General features: G+C 41.2%; 1 protein-coding gene across 1 annotated transcript in view; it reads left to right on the forward strand.

Moving 5' to 3' along the window:
- The first annotated feature begins 6,078 nt into the window (after positions 1-6,078).
- The window catches only part of glra1 (glycine receptor, alpha 1), a 107,024-nt gene continuing 91,953 nt past the window's right edge, over positions 6,079-21,149 (forward strand). The window contains 2 exon segments of the mRNA XM_042492906.1: positions 6,079-6,095; positions 7,816-7,940. Coding sequence (XP_042348840.1) covers positions 6,079-6,095; positions 7,816-7,940 — 142 coding nt within the window.

A 21,149-nucleotide genomic window follows, 5' to 3' on the forward strand; every position in this document is an offset into this window, starting at 1 on the left:
ACAGAGACAGAGAGAGAGAGAGACAGAGAGAGACAGAGAGAGACAGAGAGAGACAGAGAGAGAGACAGAGAGAGACAGAGAGACAGAGAGAGACAGAGACAGAGAGAGACAGAGACAGAGAGAGACAGAGACAGAGACAGAGACAGAGAGAGACAGAGAGAGACAGTGAGAGACAGAGACAGAGAGACACAGAGACACAGAGAGACAGAGAGACAGAGAGAGAGAGAGAGAGAGAGAGAGAGAGAGAGAGAGAGCATGGCCTCATTTGTTAGCTGCGGACACACAGAGACACACACAACACACACACACAGAGACACACACACACACAGACACACACACACACACACACACACACACACACACACAGAGACACACACACACACAGACACACACACACACACACACACACACACACACACACAGAGACACACACACACAGACACACAGAGACACACACACACAGAGACACACAGAGACACACACACACACACACACACACACACACACACACACAGAGACACACACACACAGAGACACACAGAGACACAGAGACACACAACATCAGGTCCTTCCAGATGTTCAACCACACACACACCGTCTACACTCACAGGTATACACACACACACACACACACACACACAGAGAGACACACAGAGACACACAGAGACACAGAGAGACACAGAGACACAGCATTTGAGCCGGTTTCATGCACTGTAAGAATATGGAGATGTGAGATCACGTTCTCGCAGCATTTAGCTCATTATTTTCCCTGAACAGCGTCATTATCATTCATGAGACACAGAATCACATCAGTGTTATTTATTTTTGTTATTTATGTCACGTCAGCTCATTTTCAGCGCCGTCATCAATATGCTCAGTTCTGATCATTATAGTGTCATTATCAGCGCCGTGATTTATGCTCGTTTATAACATCATCGTTGTTGCGGCGTTGTTTAATGCTGCAGACGGAGGGAGACTGCACGACCGCCACCGCCACTGGTAGCTGCCTCCGATGTGCCCCCCCCCCAGTGTCCTGTTAGATGTCCCTTTGGTGGAGAAAACATGATACTGTTTCTTTCCAGTGAAGACGATGACGTGGTGGCTTGTAGTGCTTACCGTTCACAAGAAGACTTTTAAAAGAAAGACCGACTCCTCTCACATCGAAAGACAATTTGAGTTTTTAGTCTCATTTTATGTTGCTGAGAAAACAAATTTCTCTCACCAACATCTGTATTATTCACGTTTCTCGCCCAAAACTTAATTTTCTTTTTCCTGATGTTACATTTGAACAAGTCATGTTTTATTGACCTTTGCCTACTAGTCATTTTTCTGAGCCGACCTTGAACACCTCATAATGAAACCTTATGCAGCATCGTTTATTCAGCTAACCAGCTCTTATTCTGGATTGCTGTTTTTATCTGACTGGACTTGAGTTTGGGTGAAGATGATGAAGTGTGCCAGTGTGTGACAGAGTTAAAGATTTTTTTTTTTTTTTTTTATCCCAAAGACAGTCGAATATTCTGCATTTATCTTTATTTTGATGAAGCCTGCAGACGAGTGAGTGGATTTAAATGACTCGACTCGAGATGTGACGTTTTGGACGGGTCTCGACAGCCGTGTGGATTAGGCCAAACGTTATTGATTTTCTGGTTATGAAAAAAAGCGGAACCGGGTCCTCAGTGGAACCAGGTTTTGATCCCCATCCCACCTACCCACCACACGCAGCTGGTGCCTTTTAAAAAAAAAAGGTTCCCTCGGCCCCTCAGACACCCCGAGTCCACCGTCGCCTGACAGCAGGGTGACCTGAGCGGCTGCTAACAGCGTGGACGGAGACAGCAGCCAAAATTCATTTATTGCTCTCCTCCTCCTCCTCCTCCTCCTCCTCCTCTTCTCCCCCCTCACACACACACACACACACACACACCACCCTCCTCCCACTGTCTCCTCGCTGCCCTGCATGATTTGTTTTCCGATGTTTTTCACTGATGAGGGCGAGTTGCTTGGAAGGTCGGTGTGTGTGTGTGCGCGCGCGTGTGTTTATGTGTGTGTATTGCGTGTATGTGGACGGTTTTGTAGCAGAAGGACAACAGTGTGATGTTGCGTCTACACACTCTGCCTGCGTTCATGAACACATCACGACACGAGGACTAACGAGGGGGCCGGCCCCCGTTTTTCTTAGTTTTCCGATCACGTCGGCTCCATGATTCGCGTTTTCACCCGTCGCGCTGTGATTCTGATCAGCAGTTTCCTGATAAAGCGACAGCGTCGACTGTATTACGTGTTTATGAATTGCTAATGGCGCCATTTATCATGCCGCGCGTCACCGTTTACCATATTGAAAGTCACGCTTAGCGGTTTTACATTTAGAAGGTGAAAATTTAAGCGCGATCGACTGTATCGCCTGTCATTTTAATTTATGAGAGATTAATGCGGGCGATGCTGTCCTCCCTCGCACTCATCAGGAGCTACAGCTAATGGCTGAATAATTTTAAGTCTCAATTTAGCACTCTGTGTTGCTTTTTTGTTCAAATGTTTCAGACTTTCACTGGAGGTCAAGAGGTCAGATGCAGGTTTTTGTCTCTTTCTGAACTTGAAAAAGTCTAAAAACTCGAGCAAAACAAAAAAAGAGAAGTCAGTTCACGTTGTCAAACTCTGTAGCCTGAAATCAACTTCCTCTGGAAACACTTCTGTCAGTTTTCAATCATTGATACCGACAGCTGAGGCGAGCGGAGGACGTCGCGGCGGCGGAGACTGACTGCTGCTTCACTGGACGTCTGAGTGCTGCAAAGTGAAAATGTTCCAGCACCAAAATGAATTATTCGTCATAAACACAGCCCATAACTTCTCCTCTCTCCGTCAAAGTTTGGCCCGAGCAGAAAAAAGATAAAACATTAATGTCCGAAAAATTCCTATTAGGCTTCGAATAAATGTTTCATTCATATTAATACATTTTTATGAGTCATGTTTAGGCTCAAATGTTCAAAGAGGATTTTGATCAGCAGAGTGAATGACGAGCGAGCCGAACCTAAAATAAGTGACACTTTGTTATCAGGCTTTCTACTTCCTCCTGTGCTTTAATAATGATCATTTATTATCATATTAATGGATTTTTTGACTTTTTAACTCTTCATTTCTTCAACTAGCTTCTTTTTTTTTTATTTTATACTTGTGTCCAATTCTGTGGCTACATGCTCTAATGCTGGAGCTGTGATTCTTAAATTCAGTAAAATATTAATTCTGAGAATTTTTAATCACACAAGAGTGTATAAATTATGCACGAAGCATCGAGAATATTTCATGTTTCACAAAAATTCAGCTGGACATGTTTTATGTTGGGAAATTTGACACAAACCGAACAAAGTTTAAAGAAGTCAACAAAAGACGGAAAAAGTTTTTGGATGAGCTCGAGTTGTTAAACCACTGTCAACCTGTAAAAAAAACAAACAAAAAAAAACATTTGGTTATGGATATGAAAAGGGCATGTTTTGACTCAAATACCTGCTTTTGGTGGCTTAATCCTGACAGAAAAAGCAGTCATGTCCCAGAGGCAGAGATGTTTCGGTAAAAAAAACTGCTTTTTGTGGCACTGCAGGAAATACAGCGATTTAAATCAATACATTTATGGTAGCGTAATCCAGGCAGGAAACGAAGCGATGTCTCAATAAAAACATCCATTTCGTGGTCTTGTCCTGGGTGGAAAAACAGTAATGAGTTACTAAAAATCACCCTCATTTGGTTGCAGAAAGGCAGCGATGACTCTTAAAAAACAGCGGCTTTTTTGCCACTATCACAGCGATATTTCTGCCAGTTTTTGTGCCAACAGTGTCACTTTTCGGTTCACTATCTGTGGTGAAAACACGCCGACCGATCACTAATAAACACCCTAAAGAGCTGAAGAGCTGCGTCTCTCGTCCACCTCCAGCTGACAGTTCAGGTCATTGACGTCACATTGATTTGATGCATGAAAAATGTACAAATTAGGGATGATGATCAACTGACAGTCGATTAATTGGTCGTCAAGAATTTAATCGAACTTGTGAACTTGATTAATGGACAGGCGTTGCAGTGCTGTATGTTGCTGTGAGCTTTGAATGAGGCAAAAAAACATTAAGTATTGTTTGAATTAAGCAACATTTTCATGTTTGTTTGTTTTTTTCATCGATTCATTATTAATTTTACAAATAATCAAATAAGGAAAGTGCTTCTGCTGTGCAGCCCTAGTACAAATATAACACGGTTTCCAAAGCAAACGACGCCAACATTTTCTCATGGTGACTGAGCCGCAGCTCTAAAATAGTTGTATTAAAACATATATTTCCCCGTCTGATCACTGCATTCATTCAGAGTTTAAAACTGACTCGGTGAAAATGCGAGAAAGTTCTCCCCGTGTCTTGTTGGTTAAAACGCTCGTTGTGAAGCTGTAGCCAAATGAAATGGGTCAGTACAGCAGCTTATTTATAGCCCTGCTGTCCGTGCTCTTTCTCCGGGCGCAGCGAGAAATGATGCAATCAAATACAAACCGCACTACAAGTGGCCGCTAATGCGGCCCCACTGTAAGGCCACGGGTCAGCTCAGTCCTCGCTCAGAATGAAGTCACTGTCAGTTCACTTTCAATCTCACTCAAGCAGCAAAGGATTTCATTTCAAATCCCCGGACTCGTCTCCTTCAGACGCTCCCGCAGCCCGAAACACAAGAAATAAAAGCAACATCAGTAACTGAGGATCACACCAGTGGATCAGAGACACACAACTATTGAACAAAAAACATAAAGCCTTGAGTTTTCTGCTGAGATCAATTCCAAAAATCAACCTTAAAATGTTTGCTTTGTAGCTAAATCACACAAAATGTTTAAATGTGTTTTAAACTACAAAATCCAGTGAGGACACGTTAGCACTTCTGTTTTTGTGAGGACATATTTAAGTTTCAGACCTTGAATTTAAGGAGGTTTTGGGAAAAAAAAGGTAATTTGAAAGAAGGGAATGTTTTTGCAGAATAAGGATCCTTTTGTGGAAACTCGGGACATTTCGGAAAGTGAAGACTTTTTTTATGCCACCGCTCTGGTGATAGCGCGGCCAGAAAGACGTGAGGGAATTTCTTTAAATTTGGCACAAACGTCCACCTGGGCTCAAAGATGAACTGATAAGAATCTGCTGTTCTGAGGTCAAAGGTCACGCTGACCTCGAAATACATAATATTGGCTATTTTGGCTTAAGAATTCATAATAATAATAATAATAATAATAATAATGATGATGATAATGATGACAATAATAACAACAATAGCAGTCTTTATTTGTATAGCACCTTTTCATAAAAAATAAAATAAATTAAAATAAAATAATACAGCACATGTATATCATAACTCTGGAAATAAGTTGCAGACAGGCCAGAGGTGGAAAACAAATAAAAAATAAAATAGAATAAAAACAGTTAAACAACAAAAGTAAAAACAGTAAAGGGCATTAAAGGTATAAAACTAGTGTATAAGAAGTATGAAGCATAATTTGCGATGAAAGATAAATAGAAGTTGGGATTAATGAAAAGCAAAAGCATCGAAATGCATCTTGAGCTGCTTCTTAAAATTATCTACAGAAGTTGCTTCTCATATTTTTTTAGGCTGATGGTGCGTAAAATACAGAACGCTGCTTCACCAAACTGTTTTTGTAATTCATTTTGGGTCCATCGAGCTGGCCGGCATATCTGCGAGTGTGTGTGAAAGAAACGGACCATATTGCGTATCGAGCTGACATTGACATTGACCGTATGCAACAAGTCAAACATGTTTTACGGCTGAGGTGTCGAGGGCGCCAACGAGGGAGCCAATTAACGAACTCTCATCTTTTCCCTCTTATTGATGCAGTCGGTTTATTTTTCAGAATGTTTCTTTGGCCGTAACGTTCAAGTACACACGCTGTCTGGATACTCTGGCTCACTCCATCATATCGAGTGTGTGTGTGTGTGTGTGTGTTCGTGTGAGTGTGTGTGTGTTATTGACTGTTGGCGCTGGAGTCATCGTATGTCTGCGGGCTAAAGGCCGCACTGGGGATTTGACATTATGCAGAGAGATCATCTAATGAGCATGACGGCCTTAATAAGGTAAAGAAGTCAGCTGTGCAAATACCACGGCCTTAATGTGAAATCAATGTGGCACTCAGCAGGACACACAGCTGGTTAGACGAGTTAGTCTGAATCACGGCTGTAAGAGACAAAGTGTGTTTAACTAACGCGTCACGCTCATTTTTATTTTATCATTTTTTAATTACATTAAATAAAACTACATAAATTTAAATGATGATAAATTCATCTTACCTGAAGCCTTTGTGTCGGCAGATTCTGACTTTTTTCTCAATGCAAAACACCTCCAGGAGTCAAGAGACGTAAACAATGATTGGATAATTAATGGCGTTCAGGGTCTAATACTGGTACCAAATACTAAACTTGTAGTTTTTGCATCTTAATCATAGCCTGTGTTTTCTTTTTTACATGGATGTAGCCATGATGACATCACCCGTTAATGTTTGGACTCCCATTTAGAAGCCTTAAGTTTGGCATTTTGGCTGCTGCTATCTTGGATTTTTAGATTTATATTTTTATATTTAATGTTTATTTAAATGGGGTACGGCATATTATTGAACATAAGTGTAAAATACAAATGTAAACATGCCGGAGTTAGCTGCTGATTAACATCCATAGTCCCTCGGCAGGTAACAGACAAGAGAAATGTCAAGAAAAAAGAGAAATACAACTCACACAGAGGATAAGAACGCAGTACCAGTAAACTGTACACTGGTGCAAAATTCAACACGTGTTGGTTGCACACATGCATCATGGATCACGGGATTTGGAGCTAGAAGTGACATATTTTGACGAGAAGGTGTAAAGCAGCAGTCTGAATCATGTCATTATGAATTTTCTCTTGCCAAAAAAATGTTGACATTTTGCACTTTTTCAAGCCATGAATATGTAACGTTTGTACATTATTATTTAGCAGACCTGTTGAAACTTTGCTGTCGTTAACGTACGATTACATATAGGCACAAAAAACTTTTGATTGTGGTATGAAAAATATCATAGTATGACTTAAAATACCAACTTTTGATGCCACAATCTAACACAGTGACGGGCCACTTAAAAATAAACGGGTTTGGAGCCAAAATGTTGCAGAAAACGCAGCTTTTCAAGTTTTCTTTTTTGTTTTTTGCCTCAAACCGTAGTCTTCAGTTCTTACCGATGTGTCACGCTATCCACAGTCCCCTCCACCTCCAAATGACAGTCAGCTTATATACTACATACATTCAGAAACGTTAATTTGATATATTTTAAATGTGCAAATGTATTTGTGGTTTGCAGAAAACATTTTCTTCTGGCGGCTGGGCTCTCTTATTATGAGCTCTGTACAATTTTGACTTTATTAGTTGGATTTTTGTGTGACACCCAGTCGTGCAGCGCCTGTAATAAACTCATTTCCAGGAGTTCAGGTGCACATTTTGTGACATCTTTGCAGTAAATCGAGTTTTTTTGGGCCATTTAAAGAAAAGACCGATGCAGCAGCTTCGTCCGGAGAGGACAGTTTATATGATCGCTCTGTTGTCAGGCTGCTGTGACCTTTAACCCTTTTTTCTCTCGGGTGCTCGTATCACTGCCAGGCTGCTGTTGTCGATGATGAATTGTTTTGGATGTGAATCTCAACAACTCGGACAAAGAATGTTGATCTCCGCCTGTCAAAAGTTCTCTCTCTCATTACGATCCGATCGCAGCCCTCGCACACATCGCGCTCTCCCTCTCTTTAACCGAATTTACCCCTCTTGTCTTGCAGCCTGGCGGCGTCGAAAGAAGCTGCGGCGAGGAAAGCTGCCTCCCCGATGCCGCCCTCCGAGTTCCTGGACAAGCTCATGGGCAAAGTCTCGGGTTACGACGCCAGAATCCGACCGAATTTCAAAGGTAGGAGCTGCCACCAAGACTCAGTCGGATAAGACAGGAATGTAGCCAAACAATATCCTGAAAATGTGTTGTTTCTGCATTTCATTACCTTCTCTAAATGCCTTTTTAAGGGTTTAGTCAAGGTTGCCACCAAGAAAGGTTTGTATTCATATAAAAAAAAGTTTGTATAGAGAGATGTTACTAAAATCATTTTGCTTTGTGTTTAACCGTCTCAATGTCTTTGGTTGTTCTCAATCTGTCGATCTCTTTCATTTGCCCTTTGCAGAGGTCATCAAAGGTAAATCTGCCCCCCTGCTTAACCTGCAAAATGTAGAATCAGGCTATTTCAGGTGTTAGACCCCCGAACCTCTTTTCCTTCTTTTATTTTTATTTATTTAACAAACTCCTGTCTTGCACTTGTAGCCCCCGTCACACTGTAAAAGAATATTTTAGGATTTCTAGTTAAAATGTGCGAGTTGGCTACATTCCTTGGTATCCACACAGTATCCTGAGTGCTTGTTTTGGTGGTCAAGGTAATGTGCCTCTCCCCTACAAGTGCTGCTGAATATGATTTTATTATAACAGGAATGATGATGATGATGATGATGTTGGTGATGATGTTGATATAATATTTCGTGACCTCTCCCTGAATGGAAGCCCCCTGAAAGACACATGTCAGAGGTTTCTATATTCTCACATTGAGGAACACGGTCTGGACATTAATACGTTTGTATGGCATTAGAGAACTGGGGCAACCCTCCATATTCATTAAAGTGTATGAATAATACAACACGTTCAAAAAAAAATCATGCGACCAAAATTGAAGTAATTGGAACAGACAGAAATTTGCACAACCACAGAAACCAAAGTGGAATTGGCCGAAGTTTCACCTTGTCTTTTTTTTTTCTCAACATGAACTGATTTAACTGATTAAATGTTACATGTGAGCCTTGTTGCATGTTAAATACTGACATATCTTAGTTCTCAGAGTGGATGTGAGTAATTTCTACTGCCGTATATTTAGTTGGGCAGGTCATTTGTGTGTTCTGAGTGTACGAAATATTAGTACCCTTGTGATATTTCACCGTCCTGTGTGTAAATCTACACTTAACCAGTGTGTGCTCTGGTTTTCAGCTACTACCTGCTCTATTGCATATTATATCAAATATATACAGTCATTTTTTTATATACATGATAACTTTTGGTGTCTTTCTTGACACCTTTTTTTGATATTTAATATTAATTTTAAATCGCTCTGGATATGAGCACTGGTTCAATCAGTAAGAAGAGGTACACATATTTTCCCTCCAAATTTTATTAAAATCTAACAAGTTGTATATGTGATAAAACATGTAAATCAAAATGTTGATATTCACTTGTACCAGTTTACTTTAAAGGTCCAGTGTATGCGATTAAGTGGCATCTAGTGGTGAAGTTGCAGATTGCAAGCAACTAAAACTTCCTACGTGTGCCAGAAATGTAGAATTACTGTTGCCACAGCAAAAACTCAAATGGAAATCACGAGACACCCCACGATGCAATATTATCACAATAAATAAACTACGATACACTATCATTGCAATCTTAAACGTGTCGTGATTTACATGTTATTAGCTCTGACAGATCAATCACAGATCAATCATTCATCTCGCAATTCAAACTCTACAAACTGCTGCTGAGGAAAAAACTCATGAGAAGACCTGCCTGTGCTGGATTCAAAAACATCCGAATTTAAGTCACGTTTAGATGAAAATGGCCCGACTGAAACAGAAAAGTCTCTCCTTTGCTTTAAAAAAAATCTGCGTTCAGTGATAACATTATGAAAATAATCCTCGCGTACACGGATCCACAAACAACCAAAAACACTTTAGTATGCACGCCAGGCCAGTAGTTAGTGGTGTAACTTTGTAATGACACACCATAAAGAAGACCATGTGCATGAGCAAAGTGCGGCTGTGATGTCAACTTGCACGCTGTTAGTTTGCATGGCGACAGAAGGACATGGTGTTTTATAAAGGTCACATTCTGGAAACTGCTTTCTAAAGTTTGCATTTTTAGGCCCCCAAAGCGCTATTATCATGTGAACGAAAGGCCAAACCACAAAAAAGCTTAACGTTTCATGCGAGAACCGTTGTCGTGTTAACGCCCCCTTAGAGAGGGGACACAGAAAGATGCCAAAGATGCATGCATGCAAAAAAAACCCCAAAAATGGAAGTTTGACCTCCCAGCCTCCGTTGTGAGCTATCATCACGTATAAATTCTAATTATGTGGGAAATACCAATGAAAACATAGATACAACTATTATACTCCATTTCTGCCAATATATCCCCCAAAATCCTGCACAATGGACCTTTAAGGTAAAATAGTTGAGACCAATTTCTCAAAAGCACATCAGAGATGTGACAATTATAGAGATTTCAAATTGAATATCAGAGTCAAAATATCAGATTGTAACTTTTGATTGGATTGATTCACTCTCTTCTTATTCAAATGTAACACTTCCACACTGCTGCTGTGATTTTAGTAAAACCAAAAAGCCAGCAGAAAGGCTTAAATGTCACAGAGAACGACACTGCTGTGAAGTGTTGGGAGTGACGAAAGCTGGAGGGACGTACCGTGTCTTGTTACTGACTGGCTGCAGGTGAAATGAATAGCTGTCCTGATGTTTGGTACACTGAACACACAGGAAACCGGACTGCGAGAATGTGCAGCAGTGAACACCAGCTTATGTTTTTATGAATGCTGCCATGGAGCTTTTTCTCTTTCTTTTTTTTTTTTTTGCTGAGCCCATAATGGCATAACCCATTATATGGTGATCTTTGTACGTGGGATTTCGCAGCTCATGCAAGATAGACCAGGGAGGGGCGGAGGGGGTTCACCGTGACTAAGTGTGTTTTCTTAAACCTGCCGCGGCTGCAGAACGGCTGAGGCTGCTCGTCCCCTCCTGCCCCGCCGACAATTTGTGACGGGGTGTTTTTTTTTGAGGCATCATCGAGAGTCCATTTTTGAGACCATTTGTATATTTTTCAAATTTGATTTCTCCTTAGCTCTGGTTGGCATCAATCCAGCGTGATTCACTGCGATTCATTGACCTTTACCAATCAGGATTTAAACAGGCCGTTGAGACAAATATGTGAATTTATGGCTTTTATTTTGCTAAGGGGATGTCAGTAAGAAATGTTAAATGTTGTTAGACGTGCAGATCATAATAATAATGATAATAATAATAATAATAATAATAATAATAATAATAATAATAATGATAATAATGATAATAATAATAAAACTGTCCTCCAGCTGACCTCAGTAAGCTTCAAAAATGTAAGAGTCAACACAAAAACATGGCCTTTGAAGTGTTGAAATTCATATTCCTAAAGAGGTATACTGTCGTCTTTCACTTCTTCTTTTTTGGGTCATTGTGAACCAAATCAATCAGTGATGGAGACGTTCATATTTGGGAGGATGAGCACATCTTTTATGTAATGTGCTAAGCTAATTGTGTCAGGGGCCACTGTTAGCAGAGAGGGCCCGATGTGAATTTTCTGACTCTGTCATGGCTGTCAGGTCGACAGAGCGGCATAGCGTGAGCTCTCCGACTTGCTCATTCATGCAGTTTTTTTTTTTTTTTTTTAATAGTGTGTGTGTGTGTGTGTGTGTGTGTGTGTGTGTGTCCTACCAGCTAACTACGCCCCCTGCATTAATGCCATTCAGGACATAAACAGCTTGACAGCTCTGCTCTTTAATAAACTCTGAGAGAAAAAAGGAACAAAAACATGTTCTGCACCACATGAGAGGGAGTCAGTGAGGAAGAGGACAAATTTTCTCAAAATGTTTCTAAGTCAACCGACATAACAATAATAATAATAATAATAGCAGCAATAATAACTGGATTGAGGGAACATGACACAATATATACGAGGATTTTAAGGTTTAATTTAGTGTTGAAATGCGCAGAATGATCCTTTAACCCTTAGAGCCTCATTAAAATTACACACTCAAATCATTCGGTGCACAAAATGCGCTTTTCAAAATTAATCTTTAAAATATATTATTTATTAATATTATTTCATTGAATTGATTTTTTTAATCAGTCCTAATCATAAATGTTAAATAATAATTTTAACTGTCACTGTCGACTTCTCGCTCCTCTTTAACGGACGGGAGTCCGTCTGTTACGGGCCACACTTCGGTCTTCATCGTGAATTGAAAAGTTTGATCTCATTTTGAACTGCAGCTTCTCCAGATCAAAACTCCAAATGTTTTTATCCAATAATAATGTTTATATGATTATAAAAAGTAACAAATCAAAACTATCAAATGCAATTTTTTAAATTTTTTTTTAAGATTTATAGCTTTCGGTTTTTTAGAGATTTGGCATACTGTGAATAACAATATAACCAGGAGAGTGCTTAAGAATAACCGCTTTACAGGATAACACATCAAAGGATATATAATATTTTTTAAAGCTAACAACAGAAATTATAAAGGTAGCAACATAAATCTAATGAGTAGCAAACAGCTAACACAAAAAAAAGAAAAGGAGAAAGAAAGAAGGAAAAAAAAAAAAACAGCAAAACAAAAAAGAAGAAAAAGCTGAAAAAGACTTCAGAATTAAATATTTTTCAATGGTACACATGAAGAGGCAGCTTTATTTGTATAGCACATTTCAGACAACAGGGCAATTCAAAGTGCCTTACAGAGCAATAAAATATAAAACATACGAAAAGATTTACAATCAAATAGCTCAGATATACAAGGCAAAATCAATTACTAAATGATTTTTTTAAAATCACTATTAAAAATAGCAAAAGTGCAGACAAGAGGTGCAAAGATAAAAAGAAAATGGTTTAAAATCAAATGTAAAATAAGTTTGATGTCATTAGCAGGGTGCAGAAGACAGAAGAAAAAGGAACATTGTAAGCTTTGACTTAAAAGTGGTAATAAAAAGAGGACAAGAGTTTACAGGCAAGTCAAGCTTCCATAAGCGCCCATGCAACTTATATTTTTGTCGTTGAGGTGGCCAGTTTGTGTATTCTACATAATAACGTACTTTTAGGCCTCCTTGTACATTACTAAATCATGTAATGGCTTCAAAACGTCCCGTAGAAACTTATAGCAACAAATATTCCCGCCTGTAGCAACTTCCTCTGAATATTAGTCGGCAGCTCCGGGACTGAAGCCGGAGCGCTGAAGGTAAAAGCCACTAAATGCTGACAGCGTGATAGTGCAGCTAGTTTCTCTAAATGCAGTATGATTGCTCTTCTCCTCCGCCCACACACCTCATCAAATTAGCACCAGCCATGCTAATTTTTGCCGCGGAGCAACAGTGGATGGAGGGCCGGGAGGGAGGGAGGCGGGGGAGGGAAGAGATGAGATTTGCCGCAAGCTACAAATGTGCCAGCATGAGAGGAAATTACACTGATCATGACCGCTGGTCCACTGTGTGGGCAAAAAGCTTCCGATTGATTTAGCAGGTCCCTCCATCGCGGAGAGAGGAGAGCAAACACTCCTGACACATTCGGGACAAGCCATTTATAATCCATGAGTTCATCCGTTCTCTCTCTTCCTGCTTTCTCATTCTTTTCTTTTTCCTCCCCCTCTTTTCTTTCCTTTCTTCTACCCTTCATTCACTGACTCATTCATTTTTTTGTACCTTTCTTGATTACTTTTCTTACACTCTTAAAGTTTTTTAATCTTTTTTTATGAACATAATATATTTGTGTCCCTTTCTTCTTCCCCTCATACATTTCCCTTCTTTTTTTCTTCCTTTCTGCTTTGTTTCAGTCTTTCATTCTCTCAGTATCTGAACCCGCTCTGCACCTTCCTTTACTTTCTCATCAATCTTTTGCCATCATTTATCACCTTATTTATCCTGCTCTTTGCTGTGTTTTTATCCGTCATTTTTAATGTGTCCTTCCCCTCTACCTTCCGTCTTTTTTCTTTTTACACTGCCATTTTTGCTTCATCTCGTCCTAAGTGTTTTTATTGTCTAGTTTTTTCTTTAAACATCCATTTTCCTCTTGCATGGATGAGAGACAAACCCATAGAGTGCCTTAAAACTTGGAAATTAGTCAGCATGTCAGCACCTGCGGTTCCCTCGTCTCAAAGTCAATGGGTTTTTTGAGTGGGTTTTTGGTCAGGAGCCTGAAATCTGTCTGTGGTAAACACAAGTTTAAGATACTTAAACATTTTGTTCTACAACATAAAATTTGTCCAAAATCACCCTCTGTAAACTTTGAAACTTTTATGGGTCTTAAAAAGGCGGTTGCTCAATGAGACTACAGAACGTCATCACGGCGTTAAAGTCTTGTTGTGCTGGCGATGTTAAGTCATTTAACCGTAGTGTAGTCTGTTAATAGCATAACATTAGCTTTTATTCTTGAAAATGACATTAAGACTTCAAAAATAACACATTAATAGGCTTAGGTGCTATGCAATATTTCATACCTTCATACCTCCCTGAAATTTCACCAGGTTTTACTGCATATGACAGAATAAGTGTTTAGTACGAACCTCCCACCTCAGCAGTGAGTGGGCTACTTACTTTTAGCTTTTCAGACTAATAAATATACAATAGAAACCCATAACATGTTATGAAAAGCAGTATTTCCACATGTATTTTCCTTATTAACCAGATAAATAAAACTGTACACCTTCTGAATTCAACTTTCTCTCAGTCTAAGAAGACTTAAGATGCTTTTTTGTCTCATTAACTCGTCATAAAACACACTTGATTCAAACTCGACAAAAATAACCCTGAATAACTCTAATAAAGTATCATAAATGTGTTTGCCATAGAGCTTTTTTTTGCAATAATCCAAATTCCAAAGAAAAACTCCCAGTGGCTTTTTGATGAGGGAACCAGGGCGACGCTAACTTCCACATCGGTCTTTGACCTCCCTCCTCCTCCCTCCATCCGCTCCTCCGGGCCTCCTCAGTATTCAAGTCTTGTGCACGTGTTGATTCGTGAAACAAATTGGACTCTTTTAACCTGGCTGACCAGCTGGGTAGACAGACGTCGATGCTTTAAAGTTCCTCAACAGTGAGGACGGGAGATGTAACTACGGGGCCTCTCTAATCTACCTGCCCCGCTAATGAATGACCACATGGTGCTGCAGAGATAAATGAGAGCGAGATAGGGACTTCGAGAGTAGCAGCGAGGGAAAGGTGTGTTTCTGAGTGTCTGTTTTGCACAAGTGCGACTCCTCTTGTGTCTGAGTGTGCGCACACTTGATGAATGAATGGCACCGACTACAGCTGCGACTCCCCCCTCTCGCCCTCCGCCATAACCTTGTCCTCACTCATCACTCAAGCCGAGCGAGGACAGCGACGACCGCGAGCCAGCTTCTGGTTTTAAGCTCAACCAGAACGAGCTTCTAGTGTGCCGGCTATCTATTGCCGCCACTACTCACCCCCCCCGCAAGAAAGGAATCCGTGCCTGAAAAAGACCCTGAACGCACCGCCAACCTTAAATTCAGTGTGCATCATGGTTGTGTGGGTCTGCAGGTTTTCATCTCCAGCTCTCTTGAACAGCCGCTGCGGCTGCCTTAGCTCGGGGTTTTTGCTTCTTCGGATACAATCCTTTTATTTCACGCTGCTCCTACGGTTGGTTTGGCAAAGCTCCCTCCTTCTTTCTGCTCTTAAATCCAAGTGATGATCAGTGTAAAAAAAAAATAAATAGAAAAAATTGTTGAATCTTCTCCTTTGCTTCTGAGCTGAATGACGCGCTCTTTCTCGCCTGAACGAGTGGACACGAGTAAATATACAAAGTACGGCAGTATATTTACATGTTTGGCTTCCTCCTTTCTTCCCCTTTTCTTTCCTCTCTCTCTTCCTTCACAGCTGGAGTACTTGTTACTACACAATGCTACACTATACTACTCTTGTGTTGTACTACACTCCCCCCCACCCCTCCCCCCTGCTCCTCCCTGCACCTCCTTTTCTCCTTGCCAGGGTTGAACGTGCCGAGGTGGGACTGTAGTTATTAGCTGTCGGAGCTTGACGTTCATTTGGTGTTATCAGCACTTGTTTAATGGCTACTTAATGGGATTAATGGGCATAAGGTAATGAGCGTGGGATGGAGGAATGGCTGCGGGGGAAAAAGACGGATGGGTCATGGAGGGGGAGAGGGGGAGAGAGAGGGAGAGGTGAAGGAAGGTATTGCAAATGGATAACCGTCTTGGAGGGATTTGCTTACGGCAGGAGATTGGAAAGAACTGCAGATGGCAGAAGTGCAATCCCCGGTTCTCACTCTGCAAACACAGAATATGTTTCCACGAGCTTAGCGCCAGAATATTGATGCTAACACAGTTCCCAGTGGGCTTCGGTATTGCTCAGTTATGTATAACACTTGCAGCACACTTGAATAAGCAGCTCCGAGATGCAAACTGTAATATCTACTCCCTCTTCTTCCTCTTAGAGCTACTTTCTACAAGGATGCAAACGCAGAAATATGTTGGAGTAAAGGGACATCCTTGCCCAGAGGAAGGTCTCGTGGCTCTTTTAGTATTCTAGGTAATGGCCCCATCCTTTTCCGAGCCAGGAAATTTGGATGGGGACTATATTGCACAGAGCGAGGAATTTTAATGTCGTCGCAGAGGTGACTCTCCCCTGAGTTATGACAAAAATATTGATCACGCTTCAACGTCTAGCGGGAGGAGGAGCGGGGCAAGGGCAGCGAAGAGAGGAATATTGAAGAGGGTAATGGCAAAAGGCAGCCAAACGTACGAGGGCACTCAAGACGGACTGAAAGAGAGACTGATAGGAGGGCGGGGGGAGAGGAGCGGGCGAATGAAAAAGAGGCGAGGATGTTTGCACTGATACTGCTGCAGCCAAGAGTGGCAGTTTTGTTTTATCAAGAGCTCAAAGAGAAGCAATCAAGCCGATAATTAGAGCAAAACCAAGAACTCCATACCTCTTCAGACATGCAGTTTGCTATAAATACATCAAATCAGCATTGTTTTCTCTTGATCTAAAGGTAGTAAAACTCTTTAGCTGGAGGCGATGCACACTGCACGGCTAATCTGGGATGTGTAAGAACAGTTGACGGCCACATTACTCTGTCTTCCTCCCTGTGCAGTCCACTGGTCCATGGCTAATAAGTTTATAAGGAGGGGGATACTGCTTTATAAAAGGCCTTTCAGTCCTCCCGTGGAATCCCATCACACCTCTAATTACCAGCTCGAGGAAAAAGGGTTTAAACCCGCTGTATCAGTGTAAAAAGCCTGACGTAGAGGTTGGCACATAATTGTTTACCACTGTGACACAATCACGAAGGCGGTAAGCTGCTGTTTCCAGGCTCTACATGGCAGACGTGTCTAATCGTCCGCTGATGCAGGCAGCCTGCGAGTACACCGCAGAGAGGAAAAAACATTTAGGGGAAAATCCCTGTACTCATCTAACAAAAAACACCTTTGTTTTCCAACACAAAGACGATTTTTTTCACGTTTTGTTTCTACACCTCCTCTGCAAAGCCAGGAGAATTGATTCCGCACAGCGCTAGTAATTAGCTCGCATTATGAGATCCCTGCTGCCAGCAAAGCAAAGCCCGAAAACCAAAGCTGCTGCGGTTTTAATGCCAGGATCAGGTGCTCAGATGTTCGACAGGCTGCCTGGCCGCGGGGCTAAGCCCGGGCTTAGCCCTGACACAGAGAGATTGCCGCGCGCAGAAGAGGGAGGAAAAATTGCCTTTCATGGATTCAGGCAGATTATAGAGTTTAAGTCACCTGTCTACAACAGTTCATGGTCACGACGAATACTTTCCATCTATCTTAGCAGCCATTTCCCTTTTTTTTTTTCGGGCTGACAATGACAGATTACAATATCGCTCCCAGACTTCCACTCGGCGTACTCGCCATCCCTCACAATGGCAGTTGTCAAGTACAGCAAAGCAGGCCAGGCCCGGTTTACTCAGTTCAGAGCGGTTCGGAGGCAAAATAGGACATCAATCAACAAATCTGAGCTGTGAAAGGATGAAAAATAAGCTCCTCTGTATGTAGTGGGAGGACATTTTTTTGGCCTTCGATCATAGTTCAGAGTCATAAGAGGAGAATGAAGCTGTTCATTTTGATGAAAATCAAAGGTTGCGTGGTGGCTTTTCTGTTGAGATTAATTGCAAAGAAATACATTTGCTGTCGAACACTCGATGTGATTATTATTTGCTCCGAAACCATTAAATGTTTGAAGGTCAGAGTGAGCTGGTTGACCTTTACATGAGGATATTTTTAGAAAGGACTTTTAATTCACAGTCCTCGAGACTCCTGGGCTTGAACAGGAGTGTATTTTTCACGTGTGTTCTGCTTGAGTATCTGCTAATCTAAAACTTGTTTTTGCTTCTTGTACTTCTTGACTTTTTAGTTGAATCAGATAAGCCGCCGATCTTCAATGATACATCAGTCTCTTGTAGGACAGACTGAAACTTTCCTGGAGGGAACGGGAAAAGGCCTTGTCACTGTGAAACAATGAATCGTTCGGCCTTAACTTCCACTTCGTTGAAATCAGGCGTTTCTCTGTTATAAATCACCCTCTGCGGAGACTAAAAGTTCCCTTTCTGTGGAACGACAGAAATTATGTGGCCCATTTGGAAGCGGTTGAAGATTTACATTTTTTGGGGTGGCAGTAGAACCTTTTGTCATTCCGATGGGCTCCATTTCAGCCAAATGACTTCAAATTAATAGCGCCCATTTGAAGCAAGAAGTATAATTTCATTTCAGATTTTGGGATCATTTATCCATTCCTATGGGGTTACAGCTCCATTTCTGTAGCCGCAGTCAAATTATGGCGAGAGGGGAAAAGATCCATTTTGAGAACTTTTTTTTACTAAACATATTAGGGCTGTCCTGAATACCAGTTATTGGGCATCAAGGCTTTAGTGGGAAATATCCACAATCAATTGGAGCTTCGAGGGGGTTATGAGAGATGAGAACATAAGTCAAAATTTTTGAAACATCAGTTTGGATGCACCTAAAATAACGCGGCAGTTTGCTACTTTGATAGCACGCAGGACACATTAATGTTAGCCATTGCAGCTAAAAAAAAGAATACTTTGCATTTACAGTTTTTAAGTAGATAGATTTTTGATATGCTAGTTTCCTTCTGCACATCTCAACATTTTGGGGGACATCTTTGCAACTTTTGAAACTATTCCAGCTGATGCTAGCTTATCACATGCGGTCAAACTGTGCTAGTGTCACTAGAGTTGGCTAACTAGCTGACTGGTGACAGACGTTAAGTGAGAGCAAGTTGAGTAATAAAATCTTAACTAAATTTAAATGACCTTGTTTGAGAATAACTCATAACTATACTGATGAATAATGGTTGATGTTTGATTATTTTTTCTTAATTTATTGGCTATTTGGGATTTTTGTGATATGCATCTATCCATAGATATGTATATAAACTTGACATTCAAATTATGATTTGCAACTTGATTATCTTTATGGCTGTGTATTGGTACTAAACTAATTTAAGGCATGACCAAATTACCAAGAACTAAAATCGTTAAACCCCTTAAAAAATGTTATGCCATATAAAACATTAACCATGGGACTCTCAAAGTTAGCCCAGTCACTGTGTTTGTGGCCGGGTGGACTTTCACCAACAGTCCGTGGTGAGGAGCTCACACTCCTGCAGCAGCAGCTGAAATAACCCAGTACCAAGTCATTAACACAGACTCTGATGTTAAACCTGTTAAAAACTGTTAGGTTACATTAGCCATGTGGAACTAATAGTTAGCCCAGTCACTGTGTATGTAGCCAGGTTGACTCTCACAATGCGCATGGAGCTCACACTCCTGCAACGGTAACAGAAATAACCCAGTTCTATGTCAATAACTCTAACTCTGTCATTCAACCAGTTAAATACCGTTACGTAACACCATTAGGTAACATTAGCTGTGGGACGCTCATAGTTGGCCGTATCACTGTGTTTGTGGCTTGGTGGACTCTCATCTACTGTCCCTGGCGCAGAACTCACACTCCTGGAGCAGCAATAAAATTTACCCAGTACCACGTCTTTAACTCTGACTCTGTTGTTAAACCTGTTAAAGATAATTTGATAACATTAGCCATGTGGTGCCAATAGTTAGCCCAGTCACTGTGTTTGCGGCCAGGAGGACTCTCCCTGACTGTGACCTGGCACAGAGCTCACACTCCTGCAGCAATAGCTACAACCTGTACAGTCTGTGGTGTGGAGAAGTTGACTGCGGTGTATTTGACTAAGTTGGCAGTTCAGTGTGCCGAGATGCCGCCGAAATGTTTGACAGTATGGCCATACTACACACCACTCCATTTACATTAAGGGTGTCATATGAAGTACTATTGGTATTAGTATTACTTTAAAGGTACTAGTATTCCTGTAATGCAGTTTTTTAAACCCAGCCCTAATTACCATGGCAACGATCAAAGCATTCGGGTCAGCCCTAAAAACGGGTTTAATTTTGGACTCAGTCAAGTCATTCTGGAACATTCATCTCAGCACCAACTTGTTGCCCAAAACAAGACAAGAAAACATAAAGTGTAATTTCCTTGAAAGGCCAAATGAGGCAAAAATCCAAACGAAGCCAGTTTGACATGTAGTCTTTGCATTCTCCCCGCCCTCCTCCTCCTCCTCTTCCTCCTCTTTCTCTCTGGCCTCTTGCATCTCCTGTAGTGCATTTTGCTAGTCTGACTTCAGCTCCTCTTGACAGAACTGCATTGCAACCCTCCTCCTCCTGCTCTTCATCTCAGTGCATCGCCTCTCCTCTCCTGCCCGCTGCAGTATGGCAGTAGATTGTTCCTCTACAGACTCGTGCATCCCTCCTTCCTGCTATTGCCTTCACAGTATGTTGCCCCCCCCCCTCCCCCCTGCCCCTCCTAAGTCTCCCCCACTGCCACACACTCACCCCCGCTGAGTGTTGGCAGCAGTGCGACACCTTAGATAATCGAGCCTTGCTGTCTTGCTCGCTCCTTGATAGACAAAGCGGTTGTTTTCCTTAACGAGGACAAACAACGTATAGTTGGTAACGTGTTGTTAGAATATGCTGTGTTTAATTCTGATCTTTTTTTTATTAGACCCCAAAGGCTCCAAAAATGAAGCTACTCACAAGAAAGGTACTTTCCTTTTCTTTTTTCCCTTTTTTTCTCTTGTTTTTTTCTTCTTCTTCTTTTCTTCCCTGACCAAGGTTTTGTGTTTGTCATGCGATGATGAGGCATTTCCAGAAATGTTGAGAAAACTAAGAATGCCTTCTTGGT

The sequence above is a fragment of the Plectropomus leopardus genome, chromosome 9 (assembly GCF_008729295.1).
Source record: "Plectropomus leopardus isolate mb chromosome 9, YSFRI_Pleo_2.0, whole genome shotgun sequence".
Taxonomy (NCBI): domain Eukaryota; kingdom Metazoa; phylum Chordata; class Actinopteri; order Perciformes; family Serranidae; genus Plectropomus; species Plectropomus leopardus.